Consider the following 20,848-nt stretch of genomic DNA (forward strand, 5'->3'; position numbering starts at 1 on the left):
CTTTCGAACTGCTAGGTTGGCAGGAGGTATAAGACTATAGCCCTTACTGTTATGATACCCAAATTTATTTTTTATTCATGTATTTATTCACACCATATATAAGTTGCCTTTACAGGCTAGCCACCCCTTGGTGGTGTACAATGCTATTTTTTAAAACAATTCACCTAATAAATTGCCTAAAACAGAAAAACAAAACAAAATAAAGAAGAACCTGCCACACATCATTCTAAAGTTTAGACAAGTATTTATGGTATAATTATGAAGGAGACAAAATTATTTGAAGATGATATTTGAAAGATGCAGGATCACAACAGAAAAAGTCATTTCCCTGTTATGCACCAAACTGATTGTTCACACCAATATATAACCACCAAAAAAAAAAGTTTGGTTGTAAGCTTATTTTACTTTATTGTGCAGCTAAATTCATATAAAAAGCTATATGTAATCAGCAGAAAGCCACTAATTAATGTGTCCCTGCTTCACTTCCAGAGTGCATACAACTCCTGCACAATGAGATGAAGTTACAGTATGTGTAAACTGCAATCATAGCAGGGGCTCTTTAATTAGCATCAGTCTGCCATTCCTGTTGACATCATTCCTGCTGTATCAGTATAACTACGGAACAAGATTTAAGCCAATGTCTGAAAAAGGTGAACTTCAAAACTTTACAAAACACATAACGAACACAACACAACATTCAAATAATTACTTATAATTACTCTCTGTATACCTTCGGGACATCAATCCCATCATTTTTGCTTTTCTTTAGTAGAAATGAAACACTGACAAGGAAAAAGTTTTAGATATGTTAACAGATGTTAACGTACATTAGGATGATAAAATGGACAAAAAACTATTACTGTCGAACATGGCTAAAAATGTGGAAGAAAATATTGATACTCAGTAAGTCATTTGTACTACTTTTCTATCTGAAAAGCAAATTGTACCTGAAAATTCTGGAACAGACAAGCCATAGGGTTTGGATTGTTAGGTGGCCCAGGAATGGGAGGCTGTCCTTGAAAACCTTGAAGATTCTGGTAGCCTTGAAGAAGCTGCTGTTGCTGATTTGATGGGAACATTTGATTGTTGTTGAACAATGACTGGAGATGAGTTAGCTGATGGTTATTAAGAGAAGTGTTTATGGAGGACATGTCACCTGTAATTCCAAAAACATTGATATCTGAATCAGCAATTTTCCAACAGGCAAACATATTTTCCCATGCCATATTCTACCATTTCGAGACAAAATTTACAGTATTTTCTCTGCAACTCATTACTGGTGTAGTCCTCTCCAATTATGCTGTGCAAGGTATGGGTTTCTTCATATTTTCTTTGAGTCTGTAAGAAACTGTAACTCTGAATGGTTCTGTACATGGAATTATATATAGCCACAATGCGCACAGTGCTATCTAGCTTTAGGAACCTCACTTTGAAATTTCACATAGAAATCTGTTTTATCAAGTTACTGGTAGCATTCACAATTCTTTTTTAAATCTGCAACACATTTCCCTTCTTTACAGTCAGATTTTTGATAATTCTAATTTAAAATTACTTTTAACATTGCTATTCCCCAGTGGAAAAGCACGTATGTGTGCCAGCAATACCAGCTATTTTTTATTTTTGCAATATTTTTGCAAATGCATGCAAAATTATACACAGAGGTAGCAACCTATTAATAAAAATTAAAAGCTGTCATCTCAGAAATACTCAGCCGATGGAAGCAAGGCTAATGTTTATATCCGAGACCTCAGGAACCTCATGTAGATGTATCCATGTGTTTTAGTCCTTCTCTACTATGGCTGGAGATTGCTCCATCTACTATTCTACACATAGTACTTTTTTTTTTGACTTATATACCGCCCCATAGCACTACAAGCACTCTCCGGGCGGTTTACAATTTTAATTATACAGGCTGCACATTGCTCCCCCAACAAGCTGGGTACTCATTTTACCGACCTCGGAAGGATGGAAGGCTGAGTCAACCTTGAGCCGGCTACCTGGGATTTGAACCCCAGGTCGTGAGCACAGTTTTAGCTGCAGTACAGCGTTTTAACCACTGCGCCACGAGGCTCATTGTGTTGATTCAAACGCTACTGTGTAAGAGAAGATGTTTTTCAATGGACAGGAGGGTAATCAGGCCTCAGAAAATCTAGTAGGTGTGTTAGAACTCCATACTTAATATTTTGCATTCCTTTATTTTACTGGTACACTGGGAAGATGAGAAAGTAGGCTTAGAAGAAATTTAAACCATTTGGTTACAACTTAATAACAGTTCATACACAATACGTTTATTTGGGTTCTATCAACATTAAACCTATGTTTAGGGCTAGAATGAAACTGAGTTGTTACATCTACTGTGAAAGTAGGTCTTGGTCTTGTCACCTTCATAGGAAAGTGACAAGGGCCCAACAGAGGACCTTTTCATGTTTACTCTGGCTATGGAACCGAACCCTCCCTTTTATGGGACGTTAAGCTGGCCGCTGCCTCCTGCTGTCCTTTGGTGAATAGACAAAGACCTTTCTTTTCAAGCAGGCCTTGCCAACTGAACATGACATGCAGAAAGGAGTATGGCACACTCTTTTACCCTTTCTGGTGGGTTTTCAAAATGTTCTAAGGCTGTGTTCTTTTAACAGTACTACCTGTTTAACTGAATTTTAATATAATAACTTATCCTGCAGTTTTATTTCTTCTTTAATCACTTTGTTAGCTATCTATGGTCTCTGCATTGACAGAAAAGCCAATTAAACAAATACACAAAAACATTTATGTTTAAGAAATTTTGAATCTGTGTTTTATCAGTACTTCGCTGAGCTCAACCCCTTGTCCCAACAATCAAGAAAATACCAGAATCTTGCAATTCTCTGGCCTGTTTCACAGAGTTAAATCTGCTGTTGTATACTCATGTTCTGATAAACGGTTTTCCAATGCATCTGAAAGTCATCAAGTGAAAACTGTGGTGCTGGAATTAGTGGAGAAAGACAGTATTTCTAGAGATTTGAGTCATAACTGCATAGATGGGCATTCAGAAGTATGTCCCATACAATTTAATGTGGTTTACACAAAAGTAAATATGTATAGGATTGTAGCCTTCATCATATGAACGGCTACTTAGCTTTAAGATGCTTTATGCGTTTTTGAGAAAGTGGTGATTTCTAAGCTACAAATCTATGTAACCACGTAACCTACCAATGAAGCATGAGAATATAAATGTCTCAGCGCACATCCATGCCCCAAACAAAAACCAAAAAAAAAAGCCTATTACTTGAACCTTGTACAAGATTGCCCTTGGATTTCTTTATGCACTGCTTCATTTTGGTACACTGCCATATTTTTCATCAGATAAATCTGGAAGCTTTTCATCTATTGCACAGCTACTCATACTAACCCTGTGATGCCTTGGATATTTGAAATAAGACACAGCATTCCAAAGATGCATCTATGTATTTATGATGTTTGAAAAATATAAAAGCCATTCCAATTGGTCAAGTGAATTTAGACAGCATTAAACGTTCTAAAATAATAGGGTTTTGAATATTTTTGTTGCACAGTAAAAATAGTTAAAATTTCCTATAAATTGTATTTGTGATATTTCATTGGAATGGTTCAACAACTTAACACAGCATAAACCTTTTAGGGAAAAAAAAGTTCAGTGAAATTGAGGTTTGTTTTAAAAAGTAGAAAGAAGTTCCTTCCCTCCCCCACCATTTTTTGTCCTTTTCAAAATCTGTGAAGATATTTCACTTACCAAGTAGACCTGTCCCCAGTAGAGGGTTAAGTAGCTGTGGCACCACAGAGTTATTGTTGAGTTTAGCTGAACCAGATGTACTCCCAGCATTATTAGATATGCTCAGCAATGTTTCTGCCATTGACACCACTGCTGTCCCACCAAGTGTTGAGACAGACAGTGCTGCCACTGCTGATGATGTAGTGGCTGTGGTAGTGGTAGCCTGGGAGGAGGTTGCTATGGAAACCTCTGGATGATTAGCAGTGTTGCCCGATGTAGAGTTCAGAACACCCCCCAACATCTGGGGATTCAAGGTCATTAATCCTGAGGCCCCAGTGACAGCAGGGAGGAGCAGTGGGTTTGAAGCAGTGTCTGTGCCTGAAAAGCTTGGGAAAGGGTTTCCCAGGGGATAGGTCAACAGGGTCTCAGCTCTGTTGATGTCTGACTGAGTGCTAAGCAAGTGATCTGGCAGTGCTGGTTGTGGTGGGGCTGTCATCTGTGTCACTGAGGGCAAAGGATTGTTTTGCGGTTGCTGTAACAGATCTGAGATGGACAGACTGACGGGTGCTAAAGGGAACATGGCGGCTGTTTGGACTTGGTTCTGAAGAAGAGCTGCTAGCAGCTGAAAATGAACAGGTTGCAGCACCTGCCCATCCACATCACCGGAGAGCAAAGCTAAAGCAGCATTTACATTTGGGTTGAGAAAACCTAAAGGATTGAGGTTGACCTCAGACTTGCCTTCTCCTGCTGAAGGCTGAAGTATATTTAAGAGATTCTGGTTTAGGAGGTGCTGCTGATTCACTGGCAAAGAGATAGGTAGCGAACTAAAGAGGTTTGGATTCAAAGAGTGCGGAAGATTGTTGTTCGAAGCGCTGTTCTGTGGAAAATGTAGAGCATGTTCGTGACCAACAAAAGGAAAGTCATTCCCAAGGGGGAGCTGGCTGTGTAGCGGGTTTCCAGCTGCAGTTGTGACTATGACACCATCTTGAAGAAGAGACGTTGTCTTCGTGATGGCTGGTTGATTGCTGCCAGCTACAGCCGTGGATGATGGTGGTGGTCCTACCCTTCCTACAAGGAATAAATAAAAAATAATACTGAAATGATGTTACTTCAAACGGCATAAACAGCAGTATAGGAGTACAATTATATGCACAGAAGGCACCCGAATCAATGTTAAGTACCCCACACTGCCTTTGAAATTCACATGGAAACAGACACCCAACATTTGTTCTTACTCTGAATATATGTTCGGAACATGATGTAATAGCTCTTTACTGACATTACTGACATTTCATTGTCACCTGCTTTTGTGTTCTGTGCCATCCAGTTGGAGCTAACCTATAGCAACCCTAATAGAGATTTCAAGGCAAGTGAGATATTTAAGGAGTGGTTTTACCAGTTCTACTTCCCCAATGAGTTTCCGTGGCCAACTGCAGATATAAACCCTGTCTCCAGAATCCTAATCTGTCACTCTATCCACTACACTACACTGGGAATATGAACACTTACACACTTATACATTATGTTTATACATAATGTATAAACAAAAATAGATGCTTTCAACCTCTTTCTAAAAGTCAACTATGTGACGGGGAGCATACTGCATAGCTCCAGCGCTATGACTAAAATGGCCTTGGGACATCTGACTATGAAATTTCCTTCAGGAAACAACTATTGAAGGGGATCTGTCCTCAAAGGGAGCTTATATCCAAGCGACTTGTTGTAAAAAAGGGGATTTGTAATGAAATATTTCAAAGGCAACTATGAGAGATATAGGAGAAATAATGTCTGAGAAGTATTTTCAGTTAGGACATGATTTAAAAATGCAAATTCAACAAGGCCTGGTATATGTCAAGTATAAACTTTAAGGATACAAGGAAGCGGAAAGATAAGGGGAGGGAAATTAGCAATCACAGCAAATGAATTCTTCTCCCAAGACTGCCACCATGTGGCTTGATCTATATGGAACCAAATGAGAAATAAGCATTATTATTGGAGTGTAGATTATGAATGGATATGGAAAACAAGAAGAAAATAAACCTTGAAAATTGTCAGAAGAAAAAGACGTAGGCAGAATAGGAAACCATTCTCACCGCACATCAACACTGTTTTTTGGAGATTTCACTTTTGTTCTTCTCAGTACAGAAAACACTGTAAAGTAATTTTGCAGTGTTTGTATCCTACTCTTCTCTCAGTTAAGTTCAAAGTAAGGTAAGCAGGTCCACCACATTCTCTCCTTACAATAATTCTGTTGGCCAAGGGCTGGCGAGACTGATGATCAACTCTTGCTGAAGGCCATCCAGTGAGTTCACAGATCAATGTAGATCTGAACCAGAGTTTTCTCACAGAGGCACCCAACTGTAAAGTCCTTTTGCTTTACACAACCCTTGCAAAAGTATTCTGGATCACATTTAAAGCATCTTGCTTTTAGACATCCTCCCATGCCCTCAAACACACACACACCCTTTATGCAGGCACGACTTCCATCTTCTTTGGCCACAAACAATCTTTTCAGGATACCTTCCTTTTCACCATTTTAATATTCAACTAGTAAAGATTGAATTGTGAATGTATGTGTTCTTCCAATTCCCCTTGAGGAACAGATAGGCTTATTTGAGGTAATGCAAATGACATGCAAAATAAATGTTATTTATTGAGTCAGGAGACACAGAACCTAATGTGGAGGGTTTTGTAGATAATTTTTTTTTGTGTTAATGTGTGTGTTATGTGCCATCAAGTCAGAAGTGACTTATAGTGACCCTAATAGGCCTTTCAATGTGAGATATTTAAGAAGTGGTTTTACTAGTTCTACTCCCCCAGTGTGTTTCCATGGCTGAGTGGGGATTTAAACCTGTTCTCAAGAGTCCTCGTCTATCACTCTATCCACTACACCACACACAGAATCCTTTGTGTTAACGTAGAACAGGACAATTTCCATAACATGAACATATAAATATAAAATAGTAGACGTTAATCTCATACCAGCAATCTACTTTTTAATTTTCTAATAAGAACTGGTAAATTGCTGAGCAAAGATAGCATCAATCTCAGTTTTGTGCTACTCAACTATTATTGCAAAACAAGGACTGGAAAGACAAAGCTAAATAGATGCCAGTTCTCTACATTATTCTGACAACTCAGAATCTACCCTAGTGTAAAGATGTTCCACTTCCAATTAAGTTTATCACAAATCAGTAAACCTCATGCATACACATATCATTTGTTATTGGAAAAGATGTAAATAAGACATTGTGACTGAAATTCTACTGGTTTTGGGGTAAGTTTTTTGTAATTTACTGGGTTAACTGCAGGTGACTGACAAGGTGCATCCCCATTGTGCAACCGGGCACATGACTAGGCACACTAAGATGCTTCTTAACACCAGTTAATCACAATTAGTTGCAGCAAATTATGCAGACACATATAAGATTGTGTCCACTAACATATTCATTCAATTTATAGTCCTTCCCCACCTCAACATAAATTCAAAGCATTTGAGAGGATTAAAAAAATTGATGCAGTAAATACATAAACTGATTGGATCTTGCTGGCTCAAATCTTCTGCCAATTATTTTTTTTTCTTTAGTCATCAGAAAAATCAATATAGGGCTGATACTAACATCTGCCTTCATAAGGTCATCAAAGGGTCAGTAGTTCTTGCAAAATAGCTGAATGCATGATAGTCTCTCAACATCAGAGTGAAGCAGGTTATCTGGGCCAAAGCTGGCTTGAGGACAGAGATTGTTCTGATCACCCTTGTAGCCTACACTAGCCAGGAATTTTGTCCCTAATGGACCTTCCTGCGGCTTTCAACAGTGTTTTCCTTGGCTATCCCTGGAGGCTATCAGGGAATTATAGTTCCTATGGAAAGAAGACACGCCTGTTAAATATGTTTAAGTTGGTGGTACTGACATTTCCTTTGAACAACTGCTATTTCTTAGGTTTAGAAACAATATTCAGTGATTAAGAGCTTATGTATACATTCTGGTAACAAGGAATTCTTCTTCCAGGGAACACTGATAAGCTGCAGGTAGTACATGACACAGCTCAACATCTCTAACTCAGTTCTGAGAACCATCAGCAAATTTAAGTCCTTAGGATATTTGAGGAAAAACACACCAACTAAACTTAGATAAAAATATTATAAACAGAATCCTGTCTGGAAAACCGAGTCACATAAGCAGTTCCTTCCTTGTAGCAGACTGTTCTTTGAGCATGCAGTTGTGAACTGGCTGGAAAATCGAATGTGCAACTGTGGTGAAGTTTTCTCTTAATAATTTGTAATGTGACATACTGAAGTTTTAGGAAAGCATTTATTCAATACTGGTCAGTAGAGACAGCCATGGACACGACAGCAATGTATGCAAAGACAGTCTACAGAATCAAAAATGGTACACAACTATACAGGAAACATACAAAGGGCCATAGAACAAGTAATGTAAATTTGTAGGCTCCCTGTTTAAATTGGTATTCCTTCCACACAACCACTGTAAGGGAGGAACTGCTTGTGTGATTACCCTTGTACATGCAGCTTTCTGTGACATAATTTTGGCTCGTAAATTTAAACGTATTGATAAGAAGCAAGGCTATTAAGCTGAATATCTGACAATTATTGCAATAATGTATATCAGAATGGTGAAAAAAACAAGCTGGTTTAAAGAACGAGAACAACAAAAATCCAGAGGGAAAATGAATAGCTGGCTGATGCTGTTGTCATCTTGGAGAGAAAGAAGTTGCACTGAGTATTTTCCCCATGTAGGGTGCCCAGAACTGATGCCGTTCAACTTGTTCTCCATCTCTTCACTATAGAAAAGATTAGGTGGGGCAGAACATAGCATGCTACTTCAAGTTCTAAGTTTTCTTTTCTTTTTGAAGTTTGAACAAAAGCTTGAGTGAAAAAAGTGCCCTGCCTTTTCTGTGGGAGAAAAAAAGATTGACTTAATGAAAAAAGCCTTTATGTTTGGAGTAAATTATCAAACTGACTGTGCTTCCTCTAATCCTATAAGAATGACTTCCAGATACGAAGGCTGTCATCTTTCTGCTCGAGAAGAATGCCAGTGCTTGTGGACTACGGTATTTGACACAGGACATCAGCAACTGATCTTAGCGTTTGGGAAAAAGAAGGCTCAAACACACACGTACCTCGCCAAAGACTAGCCTAAGAGGGCTTAAGTCTCCCAAGAAATAACCAGGCACAATTAGACTAAAGGTGCACTGGGGATGAGTTAGTTTGCTCCTTTCTCTAGGGATCAATAACACAATCGCTGGAGTGAATCAAACCATCCCCGGAGTGTCTCTATCATAACCTTTCTAGGTCCCTGTCAGGGGCTTCTACTTTTTTTTTGTTTTGTCTGGGTAAGATCATTTTGTTTCGGTTCATTTGTAGAATGTGCAATCGCTGGAAACAAGCCAAAGTGAACTTTGCTCCTGTCAAATTGCCTGCCACAGTCAATTTGGAATATTATGAAGTAGCTTAAGAAGAGAACCATTTCAGGATATTAGCAAAATAAATATTTTCTCTGTGCCTCTGTGGAAGCACAGAGAAAGTGAAAAAAATGTTTAGATTGTGATAGGGCATTACCGGTACGCTGCATCATTTATTTATTTTTTTAAAAAGTCCTCCTTCAAGCCATGGAAGATGGGAGGGAGGAACAAGGGGCTTTCCTTATCTGGAACATCTCCAGCTCTACAATACTGTATCAGTTTTATTGGTGTGGTTACCTGTATTCCAGGTATATATCTACACTAGGTTCGTGTATGATATTGGAAATTTTACTCATTTAAAATTATTTTTATAATTATGTTCAATATAACATTTGGCTTTTTTATAGCAGCTGTGTACTGGATGGGCTGACATTTTCCTCAAACTAGCTGGGACCATCTCACAATTCTTTTCTTGGTCAGTTGCTATCAAATCAGACCCCATCTGTGGTTAGAATCTTTTTTTCCTTGAAGGATATGTTTATGTAAGCTTTTCTCCCTTTGGGCGGGATCTCCTTAGCACAATCGAACATGAACTGATAGTATAATCAAGTGCACAATGGGAAAAACAGCAGAAGAAAAAAATCTTCATGATTTCCCTTATGTACATATAAAATATGAATACAATTTTGGTCAATGTGTATTCAGAGTTGTGATTTTTTTTTAAAAAAATCTCATTATGCACCACTTTACACTTCTTTACACTGGATGCTGCCCTTTTAATGCCCATACTCCAAGTCTGCAGAGATTCTTTTGAGGCTTTTCACAAATTGTTTTAGTTCTTACCAACCTAAATAATTTAACATCACAAACAAATGTGACCACTATATTACCCGTTCTTTATTCCAGGGTGGAAATTTATTTTGATGCAATTTTCTTTAAAGATAATTGGCCTGCATTCATACACACAGCAACACATTATGTTGGAGGCAAGGATTTTTAGGAGACCTTATTGCATGGGTGGACATTGTGTAGCCATCTAGATGTTGTTGATCTGCAAATCCTAGCAATCTGCACCACTGACTGTGCAAGAGGTAGTAAGGTTGACATTTAGTCAGTTGTGTCCGACTCTAAGGGGCGGTGCTCATCCCCGTTTCCAAGCCATACAGCCAGTGTTTGCCTGAAGACAGTTTCTGTTGTCATGTGGCCAGCGTGACCTAGGCACAGAATGCTGTTACCTTCCCACCAAGGTGGTACTTATTTATCTACTCGCATTTGCATGCTTTCGAACTGCTAGGTTGGCAAGGAGCTGGGACAAAGCGACGGGAGCTCACTCTGTCATGTGGATTCGATCTTATGACCGCTGCTCTTCTGACCCTGCAGCACAGAGGCTTCTGCGGTTTAACCCGCAGTGCCACCGCATCCCCCAAAACGTCCCCTTTCTACCCCAAGAGGTAGAAAGCTGTAAACCAACAACATTTAGACAGCTGCACATCACCTATACCTAATGTAGGAACATTTTTGAATTCATTGATGGGGTGTTATGTAATCTGCCCTTTACTTGATATATTCACTTTATTCTTTAGTCAATTTTATCTAGTGGAACTTTTATGAAGGAAGGGATTTTTGGACTGAACTACAAATCCCACAATTCTCCATTCTGGGAGTTCTAGTTGACAGATACCTTACGGATACCTTAATTTCACTTGAGAGAAAGGCCTTAATTAGAAGGCTTTGAAGCACAGCCAGGCCTGGCTCTGCACAAGCTTCCTGTTCCTGCCCCAGTGCTAATTGGAAGCTTTCTTTCTGAACAGGAAGCTATGCAAAGCTAGGCCTCAAAGTTGAAGCTTTTCTTCCAGGTGAGTCACATTTAGGTGTCTGTAAGGTGTCTATCTGTCAGGTGGAAGTCTCAGAATGAAGAATTATGAGATTTATAGTCTAATAAAAAAAAACCACATCCCTAAATGTTATACTCATTGTAGCAGCATCAAATAGAATACAAAATAGTTATTATAGTTATTATTTATTTATAAATACATATAAAAATGCTTCTATAGGTAAGGCAACATTAATAATGGGCTGCCTGACAGTCTTGAGTGCCTTCCTCCAAATAGTTCTGGCATCACTGTGAAATGAATTCCTTTAGGAAAAATTGTGGGAATAAGCCCAACATTGTGCCAGGGGTCAACCAACAGTGAAAAGTAGTGCCATTTGCTCCTCCTCCTCTCATCATCCCTTCCAGTTCCGCGGATGGAGGAGGACGACTCTTCTTGGATCCTAGGTGTTATAATTAAGACAGAACTTCTACTCTTATTCTATCTGAAATATTAGTACAAACAACTGGCTAAAGAAAAGAAAATAAGTAGCCATCAGTATACGGTCATTTTTTATATACATTCTTTAGCAGGAACAGAATAAATGATAAATTCTAAGTACAAAATTCATCCAGCAATCTTCAGTTCCTATCCTTAACTTGATGTTAAGAAAGATATTTATAAAATAATGTGTATCTTTCATACACAGATTTTCTGCATGCACCTGACAGATATTAGCTATGGGCTCGATTATCCAGATTTTCCTATTAAAAAGGAAGCTGATAGCTGAGAATCTTGAATATATGCTACAGAAAGTGTTGAGGTGTTTAATGTGTTTAAATAAAATTAACAGCAAGATAAAAATAAGTAGCCTAGTTCCAGTGAAATAAATATTTATGAGTTATTGCCAATTTAATACCAGTCATATTGCTATATGCCACAATAAATAAAAATGCAAATCATGACACAGGAATATGGGACTGGGGTCTCTGCAAAATATTTTCATTATAATATTCAAGTTTAACTACTCTCTAAAAGCAATTACATGCAGTTCAACATCTTTGTTATCTTGTGGTTTAAAAGTATTGACCAAGATAACCTTCTAAGCATAAGGATGCTGGTGGTGGTCAGAATCATATTACCTGTGTATGCTAGTGGCAGGTCAAACACAGCACTGAATGGTCTCTCGTTAATACATCAAGGCTTGTACTTATAGCATGCCAACTCAGGTGACTGGGGCACGTGACAAGCAATATAAGCCTTCCACCAGTGGCAATTTGCTGCTGTGATTTATACCATGTGACTAATGCCTGCCTACATATGTAATAGAATTCCAGCCATTATGTTTATTTCTACTAGTTATGCTAGTACTAAAATAACTCAGAAAACTATTACTTACTTCTGGTTGGCATAAAGCAAATAGAGTAAACTGTGAAGAAGTGAAGCTAGTATTTCTCATCAAGCATTAGTTGTGGTGTTACATGGCAGCCAACAAGAAACAGAAACAATGACTTCTTAACTAGAGGCAATTTGCTGCTACATTTCATGAAATTTGACTTATGCTGGTCAGCTTATATAACAGAATTCAAACCTTTTCCAGGATTTTTTGGGCATCTTTCGGAGGTTCCATTAGCTGATATTACTATCTTTGAAAGAGTTATACATTAAAAGCACTATATATATGCATGTATATATCCACATCTAGCAGATGATATATAATAGATAATAGCTGTACAAAATATGAACCAACAATATCTTCAACAAAGCTAGGAAAACTTTCCATTTCAGCTGTTGTTTAGTAACATGGGGTTATTTTAGCATTATGGTCTTCCTACTGCCATCGTGCAGAGAGCCTTTAATTGTCCCTCTGTCCATCATACCATTGGTGCAAAATTTCTAGAAGTCCGGAGCTGCACAAGCCCACACCTGGCCACTGCAGGGCTGACCCCCCTTTTTTCGTTTAAAATGTTTTACTCAACAATTGTCCCATCACACCTTCTAGATGAAATCACATCTAGCTTTTTGGGAGGGGAGAGAAAGTGCCCTGGGACCAAAGCAGGAGAGAATTTAAAAAAACCCTGTAAAATACCCTCCCCTGTGCAGGGGAAAGAATTTTCTGAGTAAAACATGGCTTTAAAAATAATCGGGTATGTGTGTGGCTGGGGGCAAGTCTTTGAGGGGTTGGGATCCCGCAATTTTTTTTGTTCCTGTTGCACATCCATGCCCCAAAACCTTGTTATACTGAAACAGCTCGTATCAAACAACTGAGCATCTGTTTTCTTCATGTAACATCATTCCTAAAAATGGAGGCAATGCAGTGACACAGGCATTCCTAAATATGTTATAAATCTGCTGTTTCTAAGTTTCTCAGCTAGACCATTCCTATACTGTGACTAATTTTTAAAAAGCTAAAAAAATGTTATCAGGACATTCTGCTGCAAATGTCCAGATAAGGTGCTAGGAATGCTTTTTAAAATGTTGGTAAAGCATTCCCTTTCACTGTTCAGATATGTGTCTTTTAAAAAACCTCACCACTTGTTTTCATAATTTACTGTCATCATCATTGTGTGCTGTCAAGTCAATTCTGACTTATGGCAACCCTTTGCAGTGCTTTCTAGATAGCAAAGACTGTGGGATGGTTTACCATTCCCTTTTTCTTGGGGCAGCCTGGCCAAGGCCACATGGGTTGGCTCTTAGGGGATGCAGAGTGGAGAACTGAATTCCCAGTCTCTGGCTCTGCAGCCAGATATATAACTCACTGAGCTATTCAGCCAGTGTATGCACAAAGGATTTCACGACCAGGATCTAATGATCGTTGTGGGTTTTTCGGGCTCTTTGGCCGTGTTCTGAAGGTTGTTCTTCCTAACGTTTCGCCAGTCTCTGTGGCCGGCATCTTCAGAGTGTTGTCCTCTGAAGATGCAGGCCACAGACTGGTGAAACGTTAGGAAGAACAACCTTCAGAACACGGCCAAAGAGCCCGAAAAACTCACAACAACCTATCCAGCCAGCTTCATAATTTATACAGGCATTGGTTTCCAGATAACAAATGACTACTTTATCTACATATCACCTTTCAGTAGCTCTCTGTTATCTTCACTATCCATCTTCTGTGATTTCACTTTTCCATACTGCTTAACAACCCCCACCCCCCAAAAAACCCATGGTAGTACCAAAAGGAAAGCTGCCAGTACCTTTACCTGACTCTTGTCCCCTCCCCTCCTCTCTCCTCAGTAATCCTCCCCCTCCCTTAAATACTCACATTCCTTAGTTACACATTATGTTTAGTGGTTTGTTCACACATGTGATATACCTATGTGAGTACAACGAATTTTTTTTTTGGAATCTGTGTGGCTTACTTTTCAGAGCAGCAAAACTGGACATGGCCAGTATTTATGCTTTAGCTTCTCACATAAATTTAGTCACTGCCTTTGTAGCATCAAGACATCTCCCATGAGTAATAAGTGAGTGATCTATAGGAATCGGGGGTCCAATGCAGCCCCCTGGCAGCCGTCTACTTGTTGGAGAATGAAAGTGCCATGACAAACAGGCAGTAGTTCAAGGCTGAAATAATTAACAGCAATACAAGGTCTATAACTCGGTTGCATATATAGCCTTCGGGAACTTCTTCACATCTCAAGGAGGCATGCAGATAAAATATCTGTAGACTATATTAGGAAAAGCCCCCCCCCTTTCTTGGCCTGTTTTAATTGTCTTTCCCAGCTGTGCATCTGAAAGGCAATAAAGTATAAACCCACATCTTTCCAGAGATGAGTTCAGACACACTTGTTAGAAGCATCTTGCTCCAAAATCCTATTATCGAATGAAAAGTAGTATGCCAAGAGGCTAACCAAAAAGTGTGATAATTTATAGATAAGGCACAGAAATGCAACCTGCTGTTTTTTCCACAAACAAACAAACAAACAAACAAACCAAACAAACAGCCCATGTCTTATAATTGGTTTTCGGAATACCCTGCTTTTTAAGAATTTTGTTTTATGTGTCAATATATATTTAAAATTCCCAGAATATATGAAGTCATAGCTGGTGGTGTGGGGAAGTCTAATTCCCTCCTGAAAAGGGAAAAATGAAAATCTGAATTTCAAGTTTCTGGCTACAGATGTACACTCTAAATCACAATGAAAGATGGATCCAGTGAGTTCATTGGGGCAAAGTGATACATTCAATCTGGCATACAGAACATTAAGATTTTTTTAAGGAGCATGCACTTTGCAATTCTATATGGGATAACAATTATGTGCTGTCAAGCTGATTCTGACCTACAGCAACCTGCCCTGTGCTCTAGGTGGTTTCACCTGGTCTCTCTCCCAGGAGTACAGAGGGGATTTGAACTCCAGACCTTGCAGCATAACCTAGTGTTTTGAACTAGTGGTTCTCAGCCTTTCCTATCCTATGTTCTACCAGTCACTTTGTCAAAGAAACCGGATCCCACTGTGACAGAAACAGGAAGGACATTCAAAAGCTTATGAGCACTTTTCATTCTATTTATTATTTACTAAGTTATGCAGCAGTGTTGTTCAAGTAAGCACAAACATCCTGGAAGTAATTAAATGCATTTGTTGACAGATGGTAAGTAAGAAGCCAGTTTTGGCCTGAAGCAAAATGTTGTGGTACATTTCCAACATTTAGTATTCCATCCAGGAACCTAAACAGGAACCCAACTATGTTGTATGGGCTTCCTCCCACTCTGACAGCTCCCTATAAGCACAAGAGATGAATTCCTAAAAAAAAAAAAAAATCTCATAGTGCATATCCTGTGCACAGGTCGCTATCCTCAATACCTATATTGTTAAAGACTTGAGAAGATAAATTCTATACTGACTCCAGTGTTCCCTCCCTGGTCCCCTGGCCTGCCAATGAAAACTTAACTGTTCTTGACCTTGAGCATATGTAGTCTTAGCCACTATGGACCTACCACTTTTTTCTCCCACACCTGGAGACTCCCAGGTATGAAGGAAACATCTTGGTCGCAGTTTGACTTGTTCCACTCCTCAGATGATAAACAAGGAGATCATTATGTTCAGTATTCAAGGGAATTACAAATTAAATATTGGGGATATGAAACATCAATATTATTGCAAACTAAAATGAAAACTGCAATATTTGGGTTAAGAGGTAGGATGTAGATTTATTCGCAGTGCCGAATCTGAAGTTTGCTTTTGAATAAAAAACATCAGAAATGAAGACCCTGTTAAAGCAATGAAAGGTTTCTTCCTTAATCATCCAATTTAATAATTATTTGTTCCATTTCTGGCCTATGGGGCTAGGGCAAGGGAGAAAATACCCCCTCCTCCTATTTAAAAAATTACATTGTCCTGTTCATATTTAGACAAAAGATGAATCTTTACCATTATTTTCAGTATATGCTTGTGGACAGTGGCTCCACTGCTAAAAAGAGTAGTTCCAAGATTAAATTAAATTGGAATTTAATTAATATTAATTAAATTCCAATTCCAAGAAAGAATTGGAATTTAATTAATATTAATTAATATAGATTAACTAATATGGAGCACAAGGATTAGGATTTTTGGTGTTTCCACATATCTTTTGACATGGGGTGCTACAATATGGTATCTCGTTCTGCTGCACAGAACAATCGTTCCTGAGTGTTTGTTATTACTTTGCAGTGTACCTGAACGCTTCCATCCAGGAATGGCCAGCAACAAAACATGGCACAGCTTTCTTGGTGGTGGCACCAAGGCTATAGAACTCCCTGCTGGTGGGGAATGCTGTTTCCCTCAACTGCTGTCAAAATAGGCGGCACTGGAAAACACATTTACTTGTGCAACCCTTTGGTTGATAGGCAAGTATGAAATTTGTTTTACTGTATCTTATTATTTTTCCCTTATTAGTCTTTCATCCTAAAATTACAATTTTAATAGTGTTTATGTGTTAGCAATCACAGTGTTACAGTTTCATTGTGTGTTTTTTGTAAGCTGCTCTGTACACTTTGTGAGGAAGGGTGGGATAGGAATGAAATAAATTCATTAATACAGACAGACACATAGACAGAAGGAACATTGCAAGATGATTGGTGACATACTGTATGAGTAAAATAAAAACACATATATAATTAAATGTTGATATAAATTATGTTCCTCAGGAATAATTCCACACCCCCCAGCAGTTGGCGTTATTAACAAACAAAACAAATATAGTTCAGAATAATAAGAGAAGTGAGATGCAGAAAATGTGTAATGTCACATTTTGTTTTGAAAGAATCTTTTACTAGGAAGCAAACGGTTAGGAATTCATGTTGAGAATGCAGAGGTGAACAACAGCCAAATCTCACTTATCTGTGCATCTGTACACCATCTTTATAGCTGCGTTTATATAATTTGGCAGGCATTCTGCTAGTATAACAATCTGTTAGCCCATGATCTGAATATATTTTTATATCCTTCTTCTGACCCAACTATTTATTTATGCATCCCACTGGATAATACACAGTAATGAGAAAAAGGCAGCAGCATTCATAGACTTTTAAGAGAAAATGAAAAGTTCGATTCAGACTTAAGTCACACCTAAGGAAAACCCAATGAAATCAATGTGATTTGAGTCAGTTATAATTCACTTAAGTCAAAATTGTTTCATTGGATCTGTATTAAATATGACTAGGTCAGAATCCAACCCACCATCTATAACCAAGTACAGAGGAAAAAATGCCATTCTTGGCTTGTATTAAAATTACATGTTTGGGAATGTGACAAGAAGAAATGTGTCCACATATCCCTCTCTCTTGAAGGAACTCACAAAATGTAGACAGAAATACATAACAGATAACATAACTTCTTCAGGGACTGGCTTCAAAAAGAAACATACCTGATTCTGGACTTGTTTGATTGCAGCTGCTCACAATGCTGTTTGGTATTATTGGTGTGGAGGGTGCTTGGATTCGTGGCTGAATGGGGTTCAGATGTAATGAGTTTCCTAAAGCCATTCCAGACTGATTCAGTACCCCACAATTTCCACCGGCTTGCATCTGATTTATTAAACCTGCAAGATGGTTGTTTGGGCCAGGGCTAGCGCCGTGGACAAAGTTAGTGTTTGGATTCTGGCACTGCATACTTTCCCCTCTTAGAGGTACATCCTGTGCCAGTGAATTCTGAACAGTGCTAGAGTTCATATTAGTGTCTGCAAAATGCAGTTGGTTAGCAGAGCAAGGCAAAACCGTATTTGAGCTCCCACAACCAGAAGTACTATTGCTGCTCATGTGAGAACTTTGACAGCTCATGGACTGAAGCAACTGGGACATCGATGTAATGGGAAATGAACCCTGGTTCTGCTTCCGTATCAATTCGGGTCCTGATTTTGGAACCCCAGAACTATCCAACTGAGACTGCCTAAGCAAATTCAACACTGTAGTGGTTGGTGGTTTTCTTTTTCTCAAAGAGTCTTTTTGTTGAGACATCAATTTATCTCGTAGTGCTGCTCGACCACTTTGCCCTTCGCTTTGCCCTGACGGTAAAAGCACGTTGGCAGTAGGAGGAAACATGGTGTTTAAAGTGCTGTGTCCATCATTGCTGCCACTGTTGGCAACAGTTCCAGAACTGCTACTGCTGTTGCTATTGTTACCAGCAAGTTTATTTTGATTTGCTAGCTGTGCTTTGGCTGCTGCTGAGAGTAAACTACTAGCTGGAAAGGAGGCAGCATTGTGCTGGTTCAAGATCTGATTTAAAGGCATTCCTAGCAAGCCAGGCTGACTTTTCATGGGCCCACTTCCGGCAGATGCAAAAACAGCACTGCTTGGAGGGTTTAATACATTACTCATTCCAGCAATTAATGTGTTAGGGATGTCCTTATACGGATGGAGTCCATCAGTCTTTGTTGAAGGACTGGGTGGCATGGATGGTCTAGGTGACCCTATGGTTGACCTAGGTGACCGAGGGGGAACTTTAATATTACTACAAGATGACTGCGGCCCTACTGGAGGCATCATGAAGTTTCCATGATCGGACGATGTGGAAGATGAGCGTGATCTTTGGGGCGAAGCCTCAATCCTTCCAATTCCAGATCCCATCATATGAACTGGCGATGTTACTGGGGAGGGTGAAAGAGAGGTTGAAGTAGAGTGCTGCATTCTTTGCACGTGGCTCCCGTGGTTTGTGTGACCAGGTTTTACAGTTGGCAAAGGGAGATTACTTGGTAAAGGAACGACAGCTGGAGGCATGCTTACATTCATCACAGGTACCTGAGAGTGGACACTTGAATGATAAGTACTTGGATTAATGATAACAGGATTCTGATTTACTGGTTTGCTAGGAATGGGGTCAAGAATGCCAAGTGGATCTTTCTCGGATGTTAATGGCTTTTTCTGAAGAGCACAAGGTGGCGGTGGTGGTGGTGGCGGCGGGCCTTGAGGTGATTTGTGGTGAAACATCGCTCGTGGCATTTCCATACTTGATGAAAAATTACACATGGGCTTTTTCATTACTGGACTTTTTGTGTTCAGCGTTGGGGAGAGAGGTATATTAGTCCTTCCAGCCATTGCACATGATGACTGCACAGGAGAACCATGTAGCATTACTGAAGGTGGCGACAGAGGGGTTCTGTTCATATGAACAGGACTAGAGTTGGGTGCTCCATGAAAATTGGAATTATTCCTTGTGAAAATATCTGGACTTCCAAGTGGGTCTGTTCTAGGAGAGATGGAACCATCTCCATAGATCTGTGATCCCGATGAAGCTGGACTAGGCATTCCTCCATGACTGCCACGATATGGAGACTTCTGTCCATGTTCATTGCTACCCAATCGCTGCCTAGGGTAGACAGAATGAAGTTCTTGTTGCTGGCTTCCAGGCATCTCCTGCACGTACAGCCTACCCATGGCATTTGAGGCCCCCATTGTCAACTTGAAAGGAGTTTTACATTCTGGCATCACAGAATTAGTAATTCCTTCATGTGATTTATTTCTTATTGATCTTGGAGTTGCTGCTCGTGAAGGTACTACTGGAGTTGCACCTGATTTAGAGTATGTGAGAGTTAGTATCTTGAAAATAAATTGAACCTGATGAAAACAGAATTCAACTCTTTCCTCTGGATAAAACTGCATACAGCATTACAATGGGAACACTACATACAGAAACATAAGAAGTGATAAAGGTCTTGAATCAGGGGTTTTGAGTGGATATGGTTAATAGGTTATGCACCTTACTCACTGTGGGTTGACAACTTGCAATGGGGGGGGGGGAGTGCTGGCCTGAACAGAAATCTTGGGAACTCCTCTGACAAGCTACAGTATGTGGATGATCAGAGATTTCAGTATTCAGGGATCAAGTAATACTCCAAGCCCCAGGGTAAAAAACAGTTGTCAGCAAAATGGTGAGCACTTGTGAGGTGTTGGCACTAAAGGAGCAAAATCTTCAGAATTTCTGAAGCCACTGAGAGAGTGGGGAGAAGAGGCTTTACCAGGTTTTTTTGGGGGGGTGGGGGTGGGAAATTGTGGGGAACATTGAAAAGTATGCAATATAAAGTAAATATTATTTTACTCTTGCAGCAGCTTATAGGGTTACATTTGTGAGTTACGTAGCATGCAAACACATATTATTCAGAATATTTAAGAAATTTTAAAATATAAGAGCCTTAACTTTGTACAATCAAAATTGTGACAATACTCTATGCTAAGAGAGCTACAAACTGTTGCACTGCCATTTAAATTTTGCAATGAAGGCACCTTAATGCTCCTCTCATGATGATGTCAATGCTCACTGGGTGCAGAACTGAATTCTGAATTTAAGAGTTATGTATACTTTATGTAGTCTATATTATGAATATGACATTATGAATGGGAATCGTAATTCTCTAATTCTTACATAAACCCTTGTGTTTAAAGGATTTCATTGAATCATAGAACTGTAGAGCTGGAAGGGAC

General features: G+C 39.2%; 1 protein-coding gene across 5 annotated transcripts in view; it reads right to left on the bottom strand.

Annotated features, from left to right (window-relative positions):
• MBD5 (methyl-CpG binding domain protein 5) overlaps positions 1-20,848 on the bottom strand; it is a 180,036-nt gene that overhangs the window by 29,717 nt on the left and 129,471 nt on the right. For 4 of the 5 annotated variants that reach the window (XM_078376795.1, XM_078376798.1, XM_072983582.2 and 1 more), the window contains 3 exons: positions 17,800-19,938; positions 3,746-4,792; positions 948-1,156 (listed from right to left, as the gene is read on the bottom strand). In XM_078376795.1, the coding sequence (XP_078232921.1) occupies positions 948-1,156; positions 3,746-4,792; positions 17,800-19,938 (3,395 nt within the window). The remainder of the gene's footprint in view (positions 1-947; positions 1,157-3,745; positions 4,793-17,799; positions 19,939-20,848) is intronic. The other variant, XM_072983590.2, reaches the window with a different exon arrangement.

Source organism: Pogona vitticeps, chromosome 1, assembly GCF_051106095.1.
Source record: "Pogona vitticeps strain Pit_001003342236 chromosome 1, PviZW2.1, whole genome shotgun sequence".
Classification (NCBI taxonomy): domain Eukaryota; kingdom Metazoa; phylum Chordata; class Lepidosauria; order Squamata; family Agamidae; genus Pogona; species Pogona vitticeps.